This window comes from Chaetodon trifascialis, chromosome 2 (genome assembly GCF_039877785.1).
Source record: "Chaetodon trifascialis isolate fChaTrf1 chromosome 2, fChaTrf1.hap1, whole genome shotgun sequence".
NCBI classification, from domain to species: domain Eukaryota; kingdom Metazoa; phylum Chordata; class Actinopteri; order Chaetodontiformes; family Chaetodontidae; genus Chaetodon; species Chaetodon trifascialis.
This window is the reverse complement of record NC_092057.1, coordinates 29470554-29493520: the sequence shown is the minus strand read 5'-3', so window position 1 is coordinate 29493520 and position 22967 is coordinate 29470554. Positions and strand designations below refer to the sequence as shown.

Sequence of the window (22967 nt, the reverse complement as noted above, 5' to 3'; positions counted from 1 at the left end):
TGCGTGGTTACGCCGGTCAATAGCTCAGCGACCCGCCCACATTCACCATAGAAACACCAATGACGATCCAGAAGGAAGTAACCCCAGAGATAGGTTATTATCGTATCGTAATACCGTATACCCCGGGAAAACGTGGGGAAAGTTTGACGGTATCAAAATTTGGATACCGCCCAACTCTACTGGGCATGGTTACCTGGTTCCTCCTAGTGCCTATCCACCTACACACCTGAGGCTCATCAAGTAATCACCACCCTATAAACCCCTGGCTCCTCACTCCAGTCTTCGCCAGGTCGTCCATTTACCCAACTAGAAGTATTCTCAACTCTGACTCTCTACAATGTTCTTGAATTTCCTGGAAAGAGTGTGCTCTGTTGCATTCTCCTATGCTTTTGGATGTTTTCTGACACTCCTGTTTTTTCCCTCTCTGCCTCAGACTGCCTCAAGCTATTCCACACCTGGACTCACTGCCGCAAGCCAGCCAAACTCACTCTGTCTCTGCCTACCTGTGATCCTCCCCGCCACTCTCCAATGCCTGCTTGGCTCAGTACAAGGTCTGAATATTCAATTCCTGTGTGCACAATAAACTGTCAATATCCTTCATTTCCTATTCTCCATGTCCCGTTCCTAGGTAAAATTCAATATCTTGATATGACATAGATGGTCTTCCTGCTTGCAGTTTTGGAAAGTGGAGTTAAATTTGTCACATTGAAGCCCAGTCAAAATGGTGAACATCCATCCATCCATTTTCTATACCGCCTATCCCTTGCGGGGGGGCTGGAGCCTATCCCAGCTGTCAATGGGTGAGAGGTGGGGTACACCCTGAACTGGTCGCCAGTCGATCGCAGGGCAACACACAAGACAGACAACCATTCACGCTCACACTCACACCTAAGGACAATTTTAGACTCACCAATTAACCTAATGAGCATGTTTTTGGTCTGTGGGAGGAAGCCGGAGTGCCCAGAGAGAACCCACGCATGCACGGGAAGAACATGCAAACTTCACACAGAAAGGCCCAACCCGGGGATCGAACAGGCGACCTTTTTGCTGTGACCTTTTTGCATGCGCACTACCTGCTTTGCAACCATGCCACCCTAAAATGGTGAACACCACAGACCTAATCACTCATGTCTTTCACAAATTAGAACAAATTAGCTTCCTTAAACACAGTGGTGATCTTAAAGAAATCGTAGCAGGGTCAAACAAATCGTAGCAATCGCAGAACATCTGGTACCTGTCCCAGTAATCTTAAATTTGTCAATGTTCAGTCACAGTCAGTCTCATAATGGTAATTTTCCAGGTGCCAGGTATGGTCTTATTCTCCTTGTTTAAGTCAGGACATGTCAAAGGAAACATGGCTGATGTCCTGAGGTGACAGGTAAAGGTTTAAATCAGAGGGTGGTCTCAGTGACCTCATATTTCTCCTATCACAGAATCCCAACAGCTGAAATGTCTCTTTTCCATTTTGGTCCATGATCTGATTAGTCATAAGAATTTGCATGTAATGCTTTTAATTGAGGTCTGACTAAACAGCACTGCTGGTGTGGCAACACCGATAGTGGCTTGTCCTCTCAACTATATTTTGTAGTTTGAGTGTAATGACATTGACCTGTCTGAATTTCAATATCTTGCTCTTGAGCTCAAAGCAGAATTATTGGTGCTCATCATTAAATTAAAAATCAGCTACCAAGATATTCATCATTGTTTATGCAGGAATCTCAGAGCTGATGAGTGCTTGCTCATGGGGGAATTGTTGGTTCTCTGTAGATAAAAGAGCTTGGTCTGTACCAGCTCTATATGGAAAGTGTCCTGAGACAACTTCTGTTGTGATTTGGCGCTATACAAATAAAATTGAATTGAATTGAATTGAAAATTGAATCACACTTAGTATTGCTAAATACGACAGACTAATCCTGAATGGAGAACTGAACATTCATATCAACTAAGAGGACAACTGCTTGTAAATTTACTGGACAGCTTTCAGCTTACACAACATGTCAATGAAGCCACTCATTAGCATGGTAACATTCTGGACTTGGTAATAACAACATGGTTAAACATTGCATCCCCATTATGACCATGACTTCTTGAGCAAATGTCTTGAAAAGTTGGTGTGTGTAAGCTTTGTGTCAGAGAAACATGCCATCTGTTGCGGAGTTGCACAAGGGAGCTGCCTTGGCCCATTATTGTTCTTACTATACATGCTGCCACTTGGTGACATCATTACAGAGAACAATGTATGTTTCTGATTCATGCCTTTATTTCAAGCCAACTCGGTTACCGTAACACACTATTTACAGGTCTTTCAAAAGAAAAAAAAAGACACTGAGAGACTACAGGTCATTCAAAACTCTACAGCTCAGTGATTAACCAGAACCAAGAGCAGACAGCACATTAGTCCAGTTTTAGCTGCTCTGCCCTGGCTTCCTGTAACATTCAGAATTGATTTTAAGGTCCTCCCAGTTTCATCAGAGATGAAACCTTTGTCAACATCTACCTGGGTATCAGGGAAGTAGCTCACTGAATATTTTTAAAAGAAACCTAAAAACTAATGCTCTCAAAAATATCACGTTATTAAGGCGATGACGCAAATCAATTTTAACGGCGTCATTTTTTTTATGGCGCGATTAACGTTCTTTGTGACCTAGTGAACTTGTAGTTTTTTATAAGCTGTGGCCACTGCTAGTAACGTTACAAAAACTACAGGATCCGAAAACAAAACAATGGGCACGCCCCACGCATGTTTTAGTCTCGCCTGCTCGCTAGCTGTGAAAGTGTAGGTGGGCATCAAGCGCGAGACGCCGAAATGGATGCGAACAAGATTCTGAATAGAAAGTTTAGTTTCAAAAAGTTGCCTGATGGGTCGACTGACAAGACCAAAGTTTGGACAGAGGCATATGGATACCGCAACTACAAACAAACTTACTGCAGCCATAGCCAAGTAATGTTCATTCTTTCTGGAGAGAAATAAGAGGCTGGGTTGATAAACCTCTGGTGAATAAATAGAAGAGCATCACAGTCTGACTGCTTGTATGTTCAAAGGAAACTTAAGAAAGGAAAGTTTAATCCATGGTTTAACTGCACTATAGCCTGAGTCCTAGTTTACAATGATGTGCACTTTGTAACTTTATCTTGGATCACCCTGTTTTGATCCCTTAGAAAATGTTGTTGAAGGGGCTTTTTTGTAACCAAGCATTTATTTTTTGTCATCTGTTAAACAGTGTTAAATTGTGTGAGATTTGATTCATTCAAATGTGAATGACTGCTCAAAATGAGAATGTTAGTGTGAAATATAACACTACACGTTGTTTTCAATAAAAAAACATTTGCACAAAGCAAGCATATCCACTTTTCCATGTTGATAACAGTATTAAAATGATAATTAATAGCACATTTAGAATGGATAAAAATGTGTGATTAAATTGCGATTAATTGCGAGTTAACTATGACATTCATGTGATTAATCGCGATTAAATATTTTAAACGATTGACAGCACTACTAAAAGCACATCTCTTCACTTCAGCTTTTAACTAACCATGACTTCTATGACAGCTTTTACTTCATCATATTACTATTATTCAGTGGTTTTATGTTCCATCTTATGTTATGCATTGTCTTTATGTTCATCCTTATTCTCTTATTTTCACTACTATTATCAAGTGGCTTTGATTCTCCATCTTATTTTACAATAAGTTTATATCCCTGTTTTTTTGTTCATTCAATGTCTTCTTTATGTGAAGCACTTGGTGCATCTGAGTTCTTTGTTGTGAAGCATTTGAGCAGCATTTCTTGCATGGAAAGTGCAATACAAATAAATATTATGATGATGATGATGATGATGATGATGATGATTATTTAATGATCATAATAATAATATTATAAGGAAAAAAAAAAGTTAGTCCAGATACAGTGAATGAATGTTCTTTTTAGAAAAGCATTTCACAATATAATTTGTCTTACTATATAACTGCTTTGTAGTTTCACCAAAAAAAAGAAACTCTCCAAACACTTCACGTGTCATCACCCCATTGAAAAAAGTCATTCAAGAAACAAGGACTATGTAATGATAACATATGACTATACACATGAAAAGCAAGCAGTTCTTTTTTTTTTATTCCTGAAAACGGTGTCTGTGAAAAATTTCGGTGGGGAAATATCCATGAGAAATTCACTGGCACATACATGTATGGCTGCAGTAATTACCAAGGTCACAATGTCTAATTAATGACGGAACCCGGCTAACGAGCATCTGTAATTACAATCAGACTGCTCCTCGAACAAGGCAGTGTGATTAACAATTAGAGCCTATTATAACAAGGACCCTTCAATTAATACCTGCCTTTAGGCAAGATGTGAAAAGAGAGATGGAAGGAGGAAGACAGAAAAAAGAGAGAGCAGGAACTAAAGCAGGAGAGAGCAAATAAACAGGAACAGAACTGCAGAGAGAGAGAGAGAGAGAGAGAGAGAGACATTGAACAGTCCTGTGTTTTGTAGGTGATTTTACACGGCTACAGCACAAAAACACATTCTTAAGCATTTCATTAAGAGGATGAGATGTATTCAGTCCCACAACCAGATGACAACCTAAAACAAGAGTAGATGCTGTATTTCACAAGAGTTGAGATGACATTCAGGTGTTATTTCAGCTTGGTTGTTTATGTGAAGTGGAATCTCATGCCAGAATGTATGGGAACATTAGATTATTAATATAAACAAGTCCAGACGTGTTCATGCTCAGTGAATTGGAAATGCTGCTCCACACCATGTAAAATTAGCCCATTAGGCTGACTGAGCAGTCAAGGAGGCAGATGCTGAGAGCGGTGAGGTTTCCATCTTAACTTTAATTTTTCAATCTTATTAAGTACAACAATTCTTGCTCAACGATAATAGCATGCTCGACATCTACCTCAGGAAGAACCCCTCCACCACACACAGACTGCCCCTTATATAAGGGTGTCTGCTGGCACATACCATCTACAGAGAGCAATACAGATATATACTCGTATAAATATGCAATAAATATTTCCATAAACCCTCACCAAATATATACACAGTCTTAATATTTATTTACACACTCAAATACACTTAATAAATGCCAATAAATATCTTACACAAATAAATACATTTAACCAATGCAGCCAAACTCCCCTCTACCCACATCCCACTTGATGTTACCCTACCGGAACTGATGAAAAGGTGTGCTAACCCCAGGGGAATTATTTTACCAGAACACCCTGGGGGAAGGACAACAGGCAGAGGTTTGAACATGGCAGTTACTTCCTATTTACCATTTGGCTGTAGTTTGAAAACTCACACTCACACATACGTGAGTCAAACATTGCCTTATTTCCTGTGGCGGCACGGTGGAACGGTGGAAACGCTGTCGCCTCACAGCAAGAAGGTCCCGGGTTTGTCGTGTCCTCCACCATGCCTTCAGTGCCAGCTGCTTGAGGAAAGGAAAGGAAACTCTGTGTGGAGTTTGCATGTTCTCCCCATGTTCACCTGGGGTATCCTCCTTAAAATACCCCCACGAAAGAGATTGGGTACCTGGGCGCCCGTCGGATGGCAGCCCACCGCTCCTGGTCTGCCATGGAGGAAGGTGACCAGGATGGGATAAAGGCAGAGGACAAATTTCACCAAATCTGCATGGCGTGTGTGTGATGTAGTTGTTGTGTGACTAATAAAGGGGATTGTCCCTCCAATTCTTCTTCTCCTTCTCCTTCTCCTTCTCCTTCTCCTTCTTCTTCTTCTTCTTTTAGAGGGGACTGATGAGGTGGACCAGCCTCATGTCACCACTGTGCACATGTAACACAAGCTACTATCACATGGTTCTCCTGTGTGCTCATATGTATATGCCGATCACATTAGCATCTTTACTGGTAAAATATACTGTTAATAGAGATTTAGTAATGGAAACTCGTCGTTACATAGCCATTAGCTGTAGTCAGCCAGTTAGCCAGTGTGGCACCTCCTGCTAGCTGTCCCTCTGCGCCTCGCAAGGAGCAGAGGAAAACTGGGGAGGCTGGGTGACTGTCCAATGGATGCATAGCCCTAAGCTGAATCCCACCAGCAACCAGCTCATGTTTGTAACAGGTTCTCCCCACTCTGCAACAACGCGCTGGCTATGGATAAATGGAAATACTGTTGAGGTGGTGTACAGCAACCAGTGAGGGCTTTCTGGGGAAGATGTGGTCTGTTGAGGACAGATGGTGTCCATCCCACTTTGGATGGAGCAGCTCTCCTTTGAAGAAATCTGACTGACTTTATGAGCAGACCAAAAATCAACCATGATGACCCAGAGCTGAGACCAGGAGGCAGCTTCTCTGCGCTTCCACTGGAACAGTTATCCACCCAAAACCCCATACAGACTGTGTCTGCCCCTGACAATGTAAATTAATTAAATGAGAATTTAATGAGAAAGAAAACATCTGAATTATTACAGACAAAATCCATCACCATTGAGGTTGCTGCCTGTTAAAAGGAAGTTTTTCCTCGCTGCCATCACTCAGTGCTCCTCATAGGGTAATTGTCGGGTCTCTGTACACTGAAGAATACGGTCTTGAACTGCTCTACATGGAAAGTGTCTGAGATAACTTTTGTCGTAATATGTGCTATATAAATAAAACTGACCTGAATTAGCAGAAAGCGTGTTTTTTAGTCTACCAACTAATCAATCTGACATGAGCCTCTGGAAGATCATCAATTTCATAAACAACTCGCACTATCACTCACTATCTACTTAATGTGATGATCACCAGTTAAAGGTTTAAGTGTTACTGTGAAAGTGCAAATGCCAAGGGGCTTACAATCAACAGACACAGGTGGAACCACATCCAACTGATTGACTCCTCTGCTGCAGTTTGGCAGGTATCATTACATTAATCATTGCATTAACTACTGTTTGTGGAGACATGGATATTGTGGAGAGGGAGCAACAAGTTTACATAATCAGAAAAACACCAAAACTTGTCTTTAAACCCTCTGTGCAGCTCCTTGCCTTATACGGTATTTATGTTACTTTAAAGGAGGAATTTGTTCCCTTTGTCTGCACGTTTGATGTTGATGTGTGGTGTCGTTTTTATTTTGTTTTTATTTATTGGGCTTTTTGGTGGAGCAGAGGCATGTGGTAGGTGGCTTTTATTTTCAATTTGTAAGAACAAACTGAAGGCTTGCTGAAATGGAAAAACTACAAATGCTTGAACAGGAGGTATATTTGTTTGTGCTGGGAGGTGTGCTGATGTCTTTAGTGTGTGTGTGTGTGTGTGTGTGTGTGTGTGTGTGTGTGTGTGTGTGTGTGTGTGTGTGTGTGTGTGTGTGTGTGCATGCGTGCGCTCGCTTGTGTGTGTGTGTGTGCATGTGTGTGTGTGTGTGTGTGTGTGTGCACGTGTGCGCATGTGTGTGTGTGTGTGTGTGTGTGTGTGTGTGTGTGTGCGTGTGTGTGTGTGTGTGGGCAAACTTTTCTGCCTTCCACTTCTTTATTTTGCAAAATATTAAACTGCCTCATGTCTCTGTGGAGGGTGAATGAAAAAACAGTCACATTTTATTATGATTGCATTCAGAGTGAGACAGAATGAGGCACAGAGGTCAGATATAGCAACACACACACACACACACACACACACACACACACACACACACACACACACACACACACACATACAGAATGAGAGAGAAAGGTCAGGTTGGTGATGGAGACTGAATGACTGTTGAGATGTAAAATTGTGTGCTTTTACAGTTTAGTTAAGTTTATACTGGAAAGATATCATTAAACCATTGTAAATAATTGAAAATAATTAAAAAGCTTGTTTTATCAGACAATAGTTGTTACTGATATCAACTTAGTATAAAATACAGAAGTTCTAATACAGTCTGATAACAATGGTGGTCTTTCTAAGTAAAAATAAGTTTTCTGCTTTCATTTTTGTTTTTCTACTTTTGCCACCACTGCCTTTTATCAACAACAACACTTCCATGTCAATTGTTTATGAAGTTGCAATTATCTTGTGGTGTGAAGCTGGACCCTCAGAAACACCATGGACAATCTTTATAACAAAAAACAACTAGATATCTGAAAATACTGATGCAAATGTAATTAAGCCATTAAAATGACCCCAAAACAAAATGATTTATGAGAAGATGGCCTGCAGTTTGTCATGCTCGGAAAGCTGAGCATGATGAAATGAATTTTGGATTGCTGGGCACAATCAGCTGTTTCTTCATCTGTTCTTTACCAGTCCACCAGAGAAACGAATTCATTGTGCTTAGGTAAAATTACAGGGACGGGAATCACACTTGTTTTTACAAAATCTGTCACCAAGAAAAATGTGTTTGCCAATTTCTTTCATATATGTCTGGGTCACATGAGTTTGTTTGTCTTACTTTGCTTGTAACTGGCACGATCATTTTAGGCACATCAAATGTGAAAATGCAACAGTCAGTTTCCTGCTCTTTGTACTACATCACCACTTCCTCTTTGCTCATGTCATAATTATTGACAATAAACATAAATATGTGTTGTACTAAACTGAAACAACTGTAATAAACATATAAAGAGCTGCATATAGCAAACTTCCTTGTATGTGTAAAATCGTACTTGGCAATAAAGCTTTTTCTGATTCTGACTAGTCTATATGTGTTTGATGAGTGTTTAAATGCAGGTCAATTACAGCAGACAGACATGGCATGGATAATCAAGTGTAAAATGATTGTGTGCTTAGATGAGAGTAGCATGTTGTCAATTACAGCTAATTTGGTAATCTGATGACAATAACATCCTCTGAAATGCATTTACATTACATTAACGGGACTCAGACTGGATCTTTTACATCTTTTGACAATTGGAGTGACGCAAAGATGCCACGGTTGGTATAGTCGATGTATATACTGTAGCTGGATCGTACTGTACTGTGTTACTGTGTGACAACAGTCAATGAACAACAGCTTTGCTACACACATGAATGACTCACAAACACCGTCTGTAGTATGTGGAATCAAAGGATCATTTTACTTTACATTTCACCTTCTAATTGCTCTTTCTCTGCAGGCTTATCATTATGCAAAACTTCCAAACCTATGAAAATAAGTGCTTCTGATGTTTGTCTAGTGAATGGTCATTGTCAATCCATCCATTTTCTATGCCGCTTATCCCTTTCGGGGTCGCGGGTGGGCTGGAGCCTATCTCGGCTGTCAACGGGCGAGATATATATTTTCTTATTTTTGTGAACATTCTCAAAACCTGTGTATAATATCCTCTGCCACAATAAAAATCAGTCGAAGTATGTATTCTAACCTACCTACGCACAACACAGTCATTGGCAGCGTAGTGGCAAATTCCAGGCAAAGCAATGGATGACTTTTGCAGTGGTAAGATGTGTTGCGATCCTCTCCCTCCTTTGTTTAAGCTATCGGTTTAAACTGCATGGAAATGTCATGATAAGTCATTGTTAATGTGTTCCTGGGTTTCTTTCATTGGTTTTGTAAAATAAAAAACATGTTTTACTTCTGTTAATTTCTTCAGAGTTTTTTTATCATTTGCATATTGTCTGACTCGCTGCAGAGTACTGAGGGAGAGCCTGCCACTGTGTGTGTATTGACTGTGCCCCGTGCTGCTCTTTATAGGTGCGTGACGATGTTAAAGAGTTGGTTGTAATGTTCTTTTGTGTAGTTTAAGGAAGGACTGCATTAGATGAGTAGCCTAACAACATGAAAATGATCTAATTATTTCATGTATATTTTTATTTTTTTATTTTTCCCTAAGAGATACCAATTTAAAGTATACTTGTAACCCCTGTAAGGGCATGCATTTTTTTCTGTGGACATATTTTATTTGGTAATATGTATATTGTAAAAAAAAAAAAAAAAAAAGCAATGGATGACTTTTGCAGGTTAAAATGCCTTCCTCCATATATGACCTTTCCTGCTCTTTGTACTACATCACCACTTCCTCTTTGCTCATGTCATAATTATTAACAATAAACATAAATATGGGTTGTACTAAACTGAAACAACTGTAATAAACATATAAAGAGCTGCATATAGCAAACTTCCTTGTATGTGTAAAATCGTACTTGGCAATAAAGCTTTTTCTGATTCTGACTAGTCTATATGTGTTTGATGAGTGTTTAAATGCAGGTCAATTACAGCAGACAGACATGGCATGGATAATCAAGTGTAAAATGATTGTGTGCTTAGATGAGAGTAGCATGTTGTCAATTACAGCTAATTTGGTAATCTGATGACAATAACATCCTCTGAAATGCATTTACATTACATTAACGGGACTCAGACTGGATCTTTTACATCTTTTGACAATTGGAGTGACGCAAAGATGCCACGGTTGGTATAGTCGATGTATATACTGTAGCTGGATCGTACTGTACTGTGTTACTGTGTGACAACAGTCAATGAACAACAGCTTTGCTACACACATGAATGACTCACAAACACCGTCTGTAGTATGTGGAATCAAAGGATCATTCACCTTCTAATTGCTCTTTCTCTGCAGGCTTATCATTATGCAAAACTTCCAAACCTATGAAAATAAGTGCTTCTGATGTTTGTCTAGTGAATGGTCATTGTCAATCCATCCATTTTCTATGCCGCTTATCCCTTTCGGGGTCGCGGGTGGGCTGGAGCCTATCTCGGCTGTCAACGGGCGAGATATATATTTTCTTATTTTTGTGAACATTCTCAAAACCTGTGTATAATATCCTCTGCCACAATAAAAATCAGTCGAAGTATGTATTCTAACCTACCTACGCACAACACAGTCATTGGCAGCGTAGTGGCAAATTCCAGGCAAAGCAATGGATGACTTTTGCAGTGGTAAGATGTGTTGCGATCCTCTCCCTCCTTTGTTTAAGCTATCGGTTTAAACTGCATGGAAATGTCATGATAAGTCATTGTTAAAGTGTTCCTGGGTTTCTTTCATTGGTTTTGTAAGATAAAAAACATGTTTTACTTCTGTTAATTTCTTCAGAGTTTTTTTTATCATTTGCATATTGTCTGACTCGCTGCAGAGTACTGAGGGAGAGCCTGCCACTGTGTGTGTATTGACTGTGCCCCGTGCTGCTCTTTATAGGTGCGTGACGATGTTAAAGAGTTGGTTGTAATGTTCTTTTGTGTAGTTTAAGGAAGGACTGCATTAGATGAGTAGCCTAACAACATGAAAATGATCTAATTATTTCATGTATATTTTTATTTTTTTATTTTTCCCTAAGAGATACCAATTTAAAGTATACTTGTAACCCCTGTAAGGGCATGCATTTTTTTCTGTGGACATATTTTATTTGGAAATATGTATATTGTAAAAAAAAAAAAAAAAGCAATGGATGACTTTTGCAGTGAGGAGTGAGGGAGAGCCCGCCACTGTGTGTGTGTATTGACTGTGCCCCGTGCTGCTCTTTATAGAATAAATGTGCAGATCCTGAATCCTGGTGTGAGAGCTGTCCTTCCATTCATGAGCAACCATTCTGCAACTGCTACAATAGCAGTGTAACATAATATTCAATTGGGGGTTATTTTGTTGGCAAAGACATTTGTGCTACATATATTTTTTTTGAATTAAGAATAAAATGAAGTTACATTTTTTTATTAATAATTAGCATTGTAGTTTCGTATCAAGAATCAAGACATCACAGTGAGGGTCACCCATGCACTGTGTGTGTCTGCGTGTGTGTGCATGTGAGATTGATACTGACACCTGTTCAGTCCAGTGACCAGTTGTGTCAGGTGTCCCTTGACACAGTGGGTGCATGTACTGAATCTGTGAGTGTCTGTACAAGTGTCTGTGATAGTCTGCGGGCACAGGTGTGTGTGTGTGTGTGTGTGTGTGTGTGTGTGTGTGTGTGTGTGTGTGTGTGTGTGTGTGTGTGTGTGTGTGTGTATGTGTGTGTATGTGTGTCTGAGTGTGTGTGTGTGTGTGTGTGTATGTGTGTGTATGTGTGTTTGAGTCTGTGTGTGTGTGTGTGTATGTGTGTGTATGTGTGTCTGAGTGTGTGTGTCTGTGTGTGTGTGTGTGTGTGTGTGTGTATGTGTGTCTGAGTGTGTGTGTGTGTGTGTGTATGTGTGTGTATGTGTGTGTGTGTGTGTGTGTGTGTGTGTGTGTGTGTGTGTGTGTGTTTTAATAGAGGGATTAACACCTGTAAATGAGGACATTCACACGGTCCTATCACATCTCACCCCATTCTCGTCTCCTTTCATCTCTTAGATACTCAGTAAATGCTCGTAACGCACCTCTTTGCTGTCTCAATGGTGAATTCTGTCACTCACAGTATCTGCTGCAGCTACAAATACAACTTTCACCACAAAGTGGCCATGAAATGGAATAAAACAGCAGCATTTAGCAGTAGAGTGGCAGACTGCAACTAGCTGAACACCACTCACCTCACCCTGCCACTGTGTGTGTGTGTGTGTGTGTGTGTGTGTGTGTGTGTGTGTGTGAGTGTTGTGTGTGGACCTTAAATGGTTGTGGACCTGCGAGTGCTGCAGCTGTCAGACTATACGACAAAAACTGCTCCAAGTAACTTGTGAATTATCTGTGTAATAATCTGTGCAATGCAAATACTATCTATAATTTCTTAAGACGATGTTTATTTTTTATTCCACTCTTTTGTATATACATATACAGCATATCCGCTTCATTGATCAAATCAAATCAAACTTTATTTATATGGCAGCAACACAAAGTGCCTCACAGAGGCTAAAAACAATAGAAAACCCAGCCCTCCCGCCCCCATAAATACATAGAGACGTATAGAGACACACACTCACAGACACACACGCACGCACCCATACGGAAAAGGCAAGGAATAAGCCACCTTTGGGGGCCATCCACACTGAGAGGGCCCCCGGCCCATGCCTAGGGAGCACCACCCGAGTCCACCCCGACTCAGGCAGCGCCCCCATCAGTAGACCAAGAGCAGCTCCCAGTGTGGGGGGCCCCCATGAGGAAACACTGGAGCTAAAAACCAAGGGACTAAGACATAAACATAAAATAAAATAAAATGAATAAATGAAATAAATAGTAATTAAACATGTTGTTAAAACATGCAACTAAAATAAGATAAAAATAAGGATTAAATATGATAAGACGCCTGATTAAAGGAATGAGATAAATCAAACAAATCAATTGAAAGCCTGATTAAAAAGGTGGGTCTTGAGCCTCTTTTTAAAAACATCAACAGTCTCTGCGGCCCCGAGGTTCTCCGGCAGGCTGTTCCACAATCAGGGGCCATAATAACTAAAAGCCGCCTCCCCGTGTGTTTTAGTTCTTACTTTTGGTATGGTTAAGAGGCCGGAGCCGGAGGACCTCAGGGTCCGCGAGGGTTGTTATGGTAAAAGTAGGTCAGATAAATAAGAAGGCCCGAGACTGTTAAAACATTTAAAAACTAATAAAAGAACCTTAAAATCTATCCTGAAACGCACGGGGAGCCAATGCAGCGATTTTAAAACTGGTGTAATGTGCTCCCGCCCTCTGGCCCTCATCAGCACGCGAGCCGCCGAGTTCTGTAGTAGTTGAAGATTGGAGATACTCTTTTTGGGAAGACCAGAGAGCAGGGCATTACAATAATCTAAGTGACGAGATAAGAGCATGCATCAGCACCTCCGTGCTGGCCTGAGAGAGAAACGGGCGGACTCTGGCTATATTCTTAAGATGGTAAAAACCTGTCTTTGTTATGTTTTTGATGTGTGGAATAAAAGTAAGCTCAGAGTCAAAAATCATGCACAGACTTTTTGCAGAATGTGTTGGTTTAAGATCTTGTAGTTTTGGTAAAAGTTTCTCTCTCTGGCCTTCAGGACCAATGACTAAGACTTCTGTTTTGGTTCTGTCATTGGTGCTGCTGTAACTGGAATTTCCCCTTGTGGGACTAATAAAGGAATACTGAATTGAATTGAATTGAATTGAACTGAATTGAATTGAATTGAACTGACTGAACTGGATTGAATTGAATTGAATTGAATTGAATTGAATTGAATTGAACTGACTGAAATGAATTGAATTGAATTGAATTGAATTGAATTGAATTGAATTGAACTGAACTGAATTGAATTGAATTGAATTGAATTGAACTGAATTGAATTGAATTGAATTGAATTGAATTGAATTGAATTGAATTGAATTGAACTGAATTGAACTGAATTGAATTGAATTGAACTGAACTGGATTGAACTGAATTGAATTGAATTGAATTGAACTGAATTGAATTGAATTGAATTGAATTGAATTGAATTGAATTGAATTGAACTGAATTGAATTGAATTGAACTGAATTGAATTGAATTGAATTGAATTGAACTGAACTGGATTGAATTGAATTGAATTGAATTGGTCTCATAAAGGAAACATTGTGGTACGTCTTAATTAAGCAATGTTTTTTCCTGTTTTCATATTGACAACATGCCTGCAGCCCATGTTCTGATTATGGTTACTCACAGGAGGGCACAGGTAGCCCGCTTCATGAAGAGCTGCCATTAGTTACCGTGGTGATCTAATTCACTCAGGAGTGACATACCATTCGGAAGCCAAAAAGGCTGTGTTAAAGTTACCGAATAATCTCAGCATTACTCAAATGTAGGAAGCTCTCTTAATCATGTGGTGGCCATTACGATGAAAAGGAAAGACAGATTTGTTTTGGGGGTTTTCTATTAGTTTAGTGAGCTGTGAGTCAAGAGTGAGCTGAAAGTGAAAGGAGAGAAAGTCAAATGAAAATGATGAACTGTGAATATGGGAAATGTACAGTAGATGGGAAATATATTTGGCATTCAATCTGGAAAAGCTTCTGTCTCACAGTTTGTGTGTGTGTGTGTGTGTGTGTGTGTGTGTGTGTGAGAGAGAGAGAGAGAGAGAGAGAGAGAGAGAGAGAGAGAGAGTGTGTGTGTGTGTGTGTGTGTGTGTGTGTGTGTGTGTGCGCGCGCGCATGTTATTCTACGCACTCCAGAGAAAATAGTGTTTGTAAGTCTGCTCACAAACAGAAACACATATGCCTAGAGCCAGGGTTCTGAGCAAGGCTGACACTGTGTATGAGAGAACAGTATATGGGCTAAAGATACGTCGCAGCTGGTGAGTGTTTTGTCTGCAAAGATTAACTATAGAGTCTATATGATACCATGGCTGTTTGACACACACACACACACACACACACACACACACACACACACACACACACACACACACACAGTGTATCTGACACCACGTCAGCTGACAGGTATGTTGAGGGGAGTGTTTGAACAGGACATAAACCTAGTGTGTGGGAGTGACACTGATCTTGTCTTCAGATCTGAGGAAGTCAGTGAGTCAGACTCTGAAGTGAAGCTCATGATGCACTTTCAGCTCTTACATATTTCCTATAGATTTGATTGGTGCAACATGGGTTGTGTATGGGACGATTTTTGTGTTACATCTTCAATTAAGTCTTTGCATCACAACTGTTTTTCAGACTTTGACTTGAAGATGTTGCTTGTGTACTCTGACATCAAGCTGGTGGACGGATAGGGCTTTGAAAATGTCTCGGGGAAAACATCTTTTTCTTTCTTGAAGAAGTGAAATATTCAAATAAAAGAGAGTGGTACTGTTGAGTGTGAAACTTGACTTGCTGATGAAATGCTGGTGTCTGCTCTTTTCAAAGTGAGCTGGTGGTTTGTACTTGAAAGGCTGACACAGGTTTGAACTTGTGTTTTAGGCCAAATTGCTGATGAAACTTGACTGACAAGAGGCATAAAATGGGAATAAAGAGTAAATGATCTTGAAAACAGACTGGAATGACCGATCGTTGGTCAGTGAGCAGCAACAGAACATCATCTGCTTGCGAATCTGCTATGTCACCTTGAAAAAGACCATTCAACCCAAAAATGAACTTCACACTTACTGTATACCAAAGGTATTTAATAATCCCTGGAGTGTCAATTACATTAGACCTTTGCAAACTCAACATGATGTGCTCTTTATGAACATGGTCAGTTTACATCCGGGGCTTAGCCTTGAATCTTTGAATGAGTCTGGGGTCATGCTTTGATCGATCAATATTGCAATATCAATTAATGTGAAAAAAAAAATATATATTATTATTGGTTCAAATCCATGCTTAATTGTCAAAAACAGAATATTTCAAACTAAAAAGAACTCATCTCAGCCTGATAACATGAGTAAATCTAGCCTGGCCACCAGAGGGTGCTGCCTCCCAAATTCTGCCAAAAGAGACCAGTTCACCGACAGCATGGTGAGCAGCAAAAAACTTTTATTTGAATGATTTAATACCACAGTTTAGTGCCATTAGTTTCAGCTCAGGTGTGATCTGTCCATCTATGAAAACCGTGAGTTGTCTGGCTCGTCGTCACATTTACCAAGCTGAAGTGTAATTAGCCTGTGTGCTAAGAATGTGAGTTGTGTATCAGCTCTGTTTGGAGTGACAAGGCTTATTTGAGATCACTACAAATGGGTCATAAACCCTTTAAACCCAGAGTTATTCTCCACAGCAACATCACAGCATATTTGGTGGTTTTCCACAACCAAACCTTATGTCAAAAAAAGATTCCTAGTTTTGAAGTACTCCAGCCACTGCGTATTTGCCTTAAGAGCTTATCAATAATAATAATAAACAGTAATTGAGTGTTATGGACGCTGCAATGTGTCCATCAAGAAATGGAAAATAACTTCAGATGCATGTGTGTGTGGAAAATCCCAAACCATGAAGGACATCATGAGATGTAACCAAGTCCCAAAGACGCCATATAGAAGATGGCTGCACATGAGGAACAAGATTAGGAGTTATTTGAAATCTGGGGCAGGGGGTGAGTCAGGTGGTCTAAAGGTTAGACTCAGGCCAGGCAGGAGAGCTGTGGCTGGCAGTGACTCACAGCAATACTTCAGTGTCATCATTATCATCAGCAGCAGGGACGAGGCAGCACACACACACAAGACGCAAACTTTAATATCATGGTGAAATGCCAGTTTGAGTGAACCCTTTTTTAAAGCTGTTAGAATTAATTCTCAGTAAATATAGATGTCCTGCATTCTGTTTACTTGCTTCATTTTGGTGGCCTGAGTATGCAGAACATGAAAGCTGGCTATTGGAAACTCTCTGTGTACAGAGCCCAAACAGTGACTGTAAATTTTGGCAACAAAAATAAAATTTGGCGTTAAAAAAGGGAAACATTGTCATTTAAACACTTGTATTGGAAAAAAGTGGTGTTGGCACGGAAACAAGCATCGGCATTGAAGTATGTTCCACAGAAAAATAAAATGCAGACATTAAAAACTATTTCCTTTTGTTCTGATTTTTTTTTATTTTGATGCATTTATGTGTGACAATCTTCACGTTTGTTTTCTTCATAGAGTTACAAATCTGCTCAGGTTAAAAAGCCTCAATTGCCATGATAACAATAACAACCATTTGGTTAAGGTTACAGGACCATCATGGTCACCCAAGTGTGAAAGATGAACATTTTGTTGTGCCACTCGTCCACACTGACCTCCTCCATTTTTGGAGTTCTAATTCTAAATTGGGCATTTGCCTCAACTAGTAATGCTGTTGTTTTCTGAGGTTGACAAAAAGAGGTGTACTATGTGATGACCTATGTAGATGACCAACTAATTTTTAAAGAGCATGTGACTTCCGTTGCTCTGTCATGCCGATGTGTCCTGTACAACATCAGGAAGATCAGACTCTACCTGGCTGAACATGCAACACAACTAGTACAAGTGCCTCGACTACTGTAATTCCTTACTGGCAGGGCTCCCAGCACGCTCATTAAAACCCTTGCAGAGGATCCAGAATGCAGTGGCTCAGCTTGTTTTTAACCAGCCCAAACGAGCGCATGTCACTCCGCTGTTCATATCCATCCACTGGCTCCCAGTTGCTGCCCGCATGAAGCTTAAGTCATTGATGCTTGCCTACAAAATCACCACCAAAACCGCTCCAACCTACCTGAATTCCCTCAATCAAGTTTATGTTCCCTCCCGCTCACTACACTCCCCCCAGGAACAGCACCTGGTGTTGCCACCTTCAAAAGGCCCTAAGTCTCTAGCTAGACTCTTTTCTTCTGTGGTTCCCCGGTGGTGGAAGGGTTCGGGGTTATTTTTAGAGAGTTACCAAACTCCATTCATTCTACAGAGTCCCTCTCAATCTTTAGAAAAAGACTAAAGACCAAGCTCTTTACTGAACACCTTCTTTCTTATAAAAAACATCTCTCTCTTCTCTTTATCCACTCTGTGCATCACTTCATAACACTGTCTTGTAGCACCTACATCCAGTTGGACCAGAAAGTTGTGTTAGGGCATTTACTCTTGTTGTTCTCTCCCATCTAGAACCTTGCTTGTGATGTATGAAAATCTCATATGTACGTCGCTTTGGATAAAAGCGTCTGCCACCTGACAAACTGTAATTGTAACTATTAAAACTGTTGTTAAATTATTATGGTGTATAATTTCAGTACAGGGCTGCACGGTGGCTCAGCAGGCAGTGCGCGTGCCTCACAGCAACAAGGTTGGCGGTTCAATTCCTGGGTCAGGCCTTTCTGTGTGAAGTTTGCATGTTCTTCCCGTGCATGCGTGGGTTCTCTCCGGGTACTCCGGCTTCCTCCCACAGACCAAAAACATGCTCATTAGGTTGACTGGTGACTCTAAATTGCCCCTAGGTGTGAGTGTGAGTGTGAATGGTTGTGTGTTTGTGCCCTGCGATCGACTGGCGACTGGTCCAGGGTGTACCCCGCCTCTCGCCTGTTGACAGCTGGGATAGGCTCCAGCCCCCCCGCAACCTCGAAAGGGATAGGCGGTATAGAAAATTGATGGATAGATGGAATTTCAGTACAGTTAGAAAGAAAGAAAAGAGAGGATAGAAGGATAAAGACAGAGACGTGATGAAGGATGCGGGACAGAGAGGAGCGCTGGCTGCAGCGTCCAGCAGAGGATGGATGTGTTTGATTTGCCATGCAGGGAGTGCCTCCAAGTCACACAGCATTTATTTTTCAGCTCCACCCCGTGAGCTGATATTTTTTCTTACTCGGTCTCCTGAAGCCCTTGCTAGTTGCTTCATCTCCAAGTCTGTCTGTGTGTGTGCTTGTGTGTGTGTGTGTGTGTGTGTGTGTGTGTGATAGAGAGAGAGAGAGAGAGAGACATACTATTCCTTACACACACCCTCATACATACCAAATTCACATACTATATGGTCTGTCTCGTTGGTGGGGGAGGACTCAGGTTTGAAAGATGATGCTTTGATCTGTGTGTGTGTGTGTGTGTGTGTGTGTGTGTGTGTGTGTGTGTGTGTGTGTATGGGTGCGTATGTGTGTATGTGAGTATTACTCACTTTGTGGGGACGTGGGGACATAAATCTGTTTTTACACAGTCACATTGTGGAGACCCATAATGTAATGTGTATGTTGAAGACGTGGGTTAAGGTTAGGGTATGTGTAGGGTATGTCAATGTAATGTCCTCTGAAGTGTGTGAAGTGTGAAGGACTGTGTGTGTGTGTGTGTGTGTGTGTGTGTGTGTGCGTGTGTGTGTGTGTGTGTGTGTGTGTGTGTATTTTATATGAGTATAAAGCTGAGCCAGGGACATGGTTTGGCTTTCCCAAAGGTCCAAGCATTTTCCAACACACATGCAGCCAAAATGTTGGGGGTTGTAAAGATCCTAGAAGCAGACATTTTCCCCTCTATCAATCTATCAGCATCCCCTTCCCTCTCTCAAGAATGAGACAAAGAGTGGCAAGCAGAGAAAGAAGAAAGAAGAAAAGAAAGAGTTGGCTACAAATTGTCTGGTGAATTAAAGGTCAAGGTCGAAGTTACCCTCATAAATTGTGTGTGTGTGTGTGTGTGTGTGTGTGTGTGTGTGTGTGTGTGTGTGTGTGTGTGTGTGTGTGTGTGTGCGTGTGTGTGTGTGCTAAGCCTTCATAACATTAAAAGCTGCATCAGGGTTCAGAGTCTGGCTGTCCAAGAGGTCCACACATTCCCATACTCAAACACAGAGGCAATGTTGGGAGATACAAAGACAGACATTTCTTCATCTATTAGTCTGTCACTCTCTTTTTCTCACTGAGTGAGAGACATTAAGGAGAGCAGGACAGACAAATGAATACAGGTGAAAGACGAAGTGAGTAACAGACTGGTGAACAGAGGGTCATGGTTAAAGTTGCAAGCATAGTTGTACGTGTGTGTGTGTGTGTGTGAAGACAGCTTGGAGGCAACAGGCCTTTATATCGTCACCAGTGTGATGTTAGACCGTGGTGGAGAGAACAGTGATATAAGAGAACTGCATGCAGCCATTGTATTCAACAAAGCTTGAAAGAAAAAGCTACAAATTGTTGAGTGAATAGGGATTTAAGGCACAAACTATCCAATAAAACCTGTGTCAATGCTGAAAAGAAAGAAGCACTGGCCTCAGGATGCTCTCTTGAGTTTTGAAATGACAAATTCAGTTAGAACTCTAAAGGTCTGGCATACCGAAATAAAAGAGTTGAACAAAGACGACATTTGGATTCACAGTCTGCTTAAATGCATCAGAAAATGAGCAATATTTTGTTAAAAGTCTTCAGAGGTTAGTTGGATTTCTTTGGAAGGCCTTGTCAGCTTGTCACAATGATGTCCAGCAAAGGGAAATAAGCCAAATTAAACAGGGTTCTGTTTTGTTAGCTGTCGAGTGCTATGATGGTTTGATGTGTGTGTGTGTGTGTGTGTGGGGGGGGGGGGGGGGGGGGGGGGGGTAGCAGTGCTGCAGTGCTGCTTTTTATATCCACATTGAGGAGAGAAATGGGGGCAGTAACTTGATGGTAAAGTTGGGTCATTGTTTGGTTTCAAGAGAAGTGGAAATTGTAGCTTTGAATTTTGACTTGAATTTTGTTTTATTTCAGTTATCAGTGTTTAAAGAGCAACACCAGAAGTGTTTGTAGAACTCAGCAGGGAAGTCATCAGGTCCTGTTGCTTTGTAAGTGGACATATGATTGATGACAGGAGAGCTCATCCCGTGTTATTGGGTAAACATGTATGTTTGTTTGTTCTTTACTAAGCTGTGGTAAATCAGTGCTAACGTCCTCTTGACTCGGGTCCTTGTCAGAGAATTTTATAGATTGATATAAAAATCTCTGAAGATTTGATTTGTCTCTTTGGGTGATTGCCTGGGCTTCTCTTCTGAGTCCTTAATGATGGAGATTTTTTTTTCTTTTTCTTTGTTTTTTGTTTAATTTGATTCGCCAAATTTTACCCAGATTTATTATTAAGATGAATTTTTTTTGTTGAAGTCTACATGTTTTATGGATAATTTCACTTACTTGGAATTCATACTTTTAGTTCATTTGGGGATTTCTATATATTATTTCCATTAATGTTTTCAAGCTGTCGGATCTTCTTTTTCTTTGACTCTACATCTTAAAACTGTTTTCCCTGTTTCCCACAGAAGAGTTGGTGATGACTTTGGGGAATTATCTATTTCTAGGAAGGATGCCCACTTCTTTTTAATGTCAAAATCAGGGCCTAGAGATGTATTAAAGCCATCTTTGTTACCAGTTCAGCAAATTCTAATGTTATTTGTTACTCAAATTTCACTGTGTAATTGATTTGGTTAAACTTGACAGACATCTTTACATTTCTTTACATAGTCTGGCAGCAAAGTCAGACAGTGACAGACAGAGAGCAGGTTCATTGATGAATGGATTAATGGGTGTGCACAGGAACAGATCAAACTGGATGCTGGTATCAGCCCAGGTCTACTGAGTATTAATGAGTGTGTGTTACACACCCTGTCTGTCTGCAGAGCAGTGATATTTGTAGCTTCATGTCATGTTGCACTCTTAAGCAACAGTTGCTACTCTTTCAATATTTGATTTAACAGAGCATGTGCTCCATCTGGTAAAAGCTCTGTCTGAATGCACTTTTCTACAACTTTAAAGTAATAAAATGTTTTGTGTAGTGCTACTTCCTTTCAGTGACTGATATACAATAACAATCCAACTGTCAGGAGTGTCTTTCGTTTGCATTTTGAAAAACTCCATCTCACACAGTTCAGTGCCCTTTGCTTACTTCATCAAGCCAAGATCTCTTCTAAATGAATGCGAGGGTAAACAGTATTTCCTTTCCTGTTTAATTAAGAAAAGAGTCTGATGAGGAGAGCGAACCACTATCTGTCAAAATACATCACACTGATTTGCCTTAAAACCTAAATACGACACAATGAAATAAGACTCAGCATTTGGATACAAAGCAGTTCAACTTATTATTAGTCTGATTGCTATACTTCTCTATAGGAATGTGTTTTAACAAATTTGAAATTATATTATAGACCCTTTAAAATTACAACAAATCAGATGACACTTTTTCCTCACAGATTTTAATTCAATGTAGTGTTTAATGCAGCAAAATGATTTTTGTCTGAATGGAACTGACTTTGAGGAGTGGCCTTATTGCTTATCTCATCTCATCATTAAACTTTACTGCATTCACTCCACAATCAATTCACAGAGGAGATGCCCACTAAGCATCAGTCATATCATCCCATCACCACTGGCCTCTTGAACAGTAATGCTGACACGGATAAGACAGCTGCAGCTGTGGTTCTTTAGTGTAAAGTTAAGGCTTAGTAAGTCCAACTTACTAGGCTTACTTAAGAAAAATGTTGTGGACAGATGAAAAAGTAAGACAAAGTCCATTTACCTTGTTTCCAGTGGCACATTGCTACCCAGCACCCAGCTGTCTTGCAGCGGGACGCTCTCAGGTGGCGTGGTCTGCAGCTCGGCTGGTGATTGGCCGGCCACGGGGGCCGGGCTTCCAGTGGGAGGGGTAAGCTGCCGCGTTGAATTCAGGGAATGGCCAGCGTGGTGCGTGGAGCCCAGAGATTGGTTGAGAGCTGTAATTGAGGGCTGCTGGCGGTGAGGGGGAGGTACCGGAGGCAGGGTGGAGCCGTGGTGATTGGATGGTTGCTCTGTCAACACCAGGAGAGAAGAATGGTTAGAAGGATGCACATCTTTGTGCTGGATTTATCACA

The 22967-nt window shown here is 40.7% G+C and overlaps 1 protein-coding gene across 2 annotated transcripts in view; it reads right to left on the bottom strand.

Annotated features, from left to right (window-relative positions):
• tenm3 (teneurin transmembrane protein 3) overlaps positions 1-22967 on the bottom strand; it is a 327457-nt gene that overhangs the window by 176228 nt on the left and 128262 nt on the right. For both annotated transcript variants that reach the window (XM_070970867.1, XM_070970875.1), the window contains exon 7: positions 22637-22904. In XM_070970867.1, the coding sequence (XP_070826968.1) occupies positions 22637-22904 (268 nt within the window). The remainder of the gene's footprint in view (positions 1-22636; positions 22905-22967) is intronic.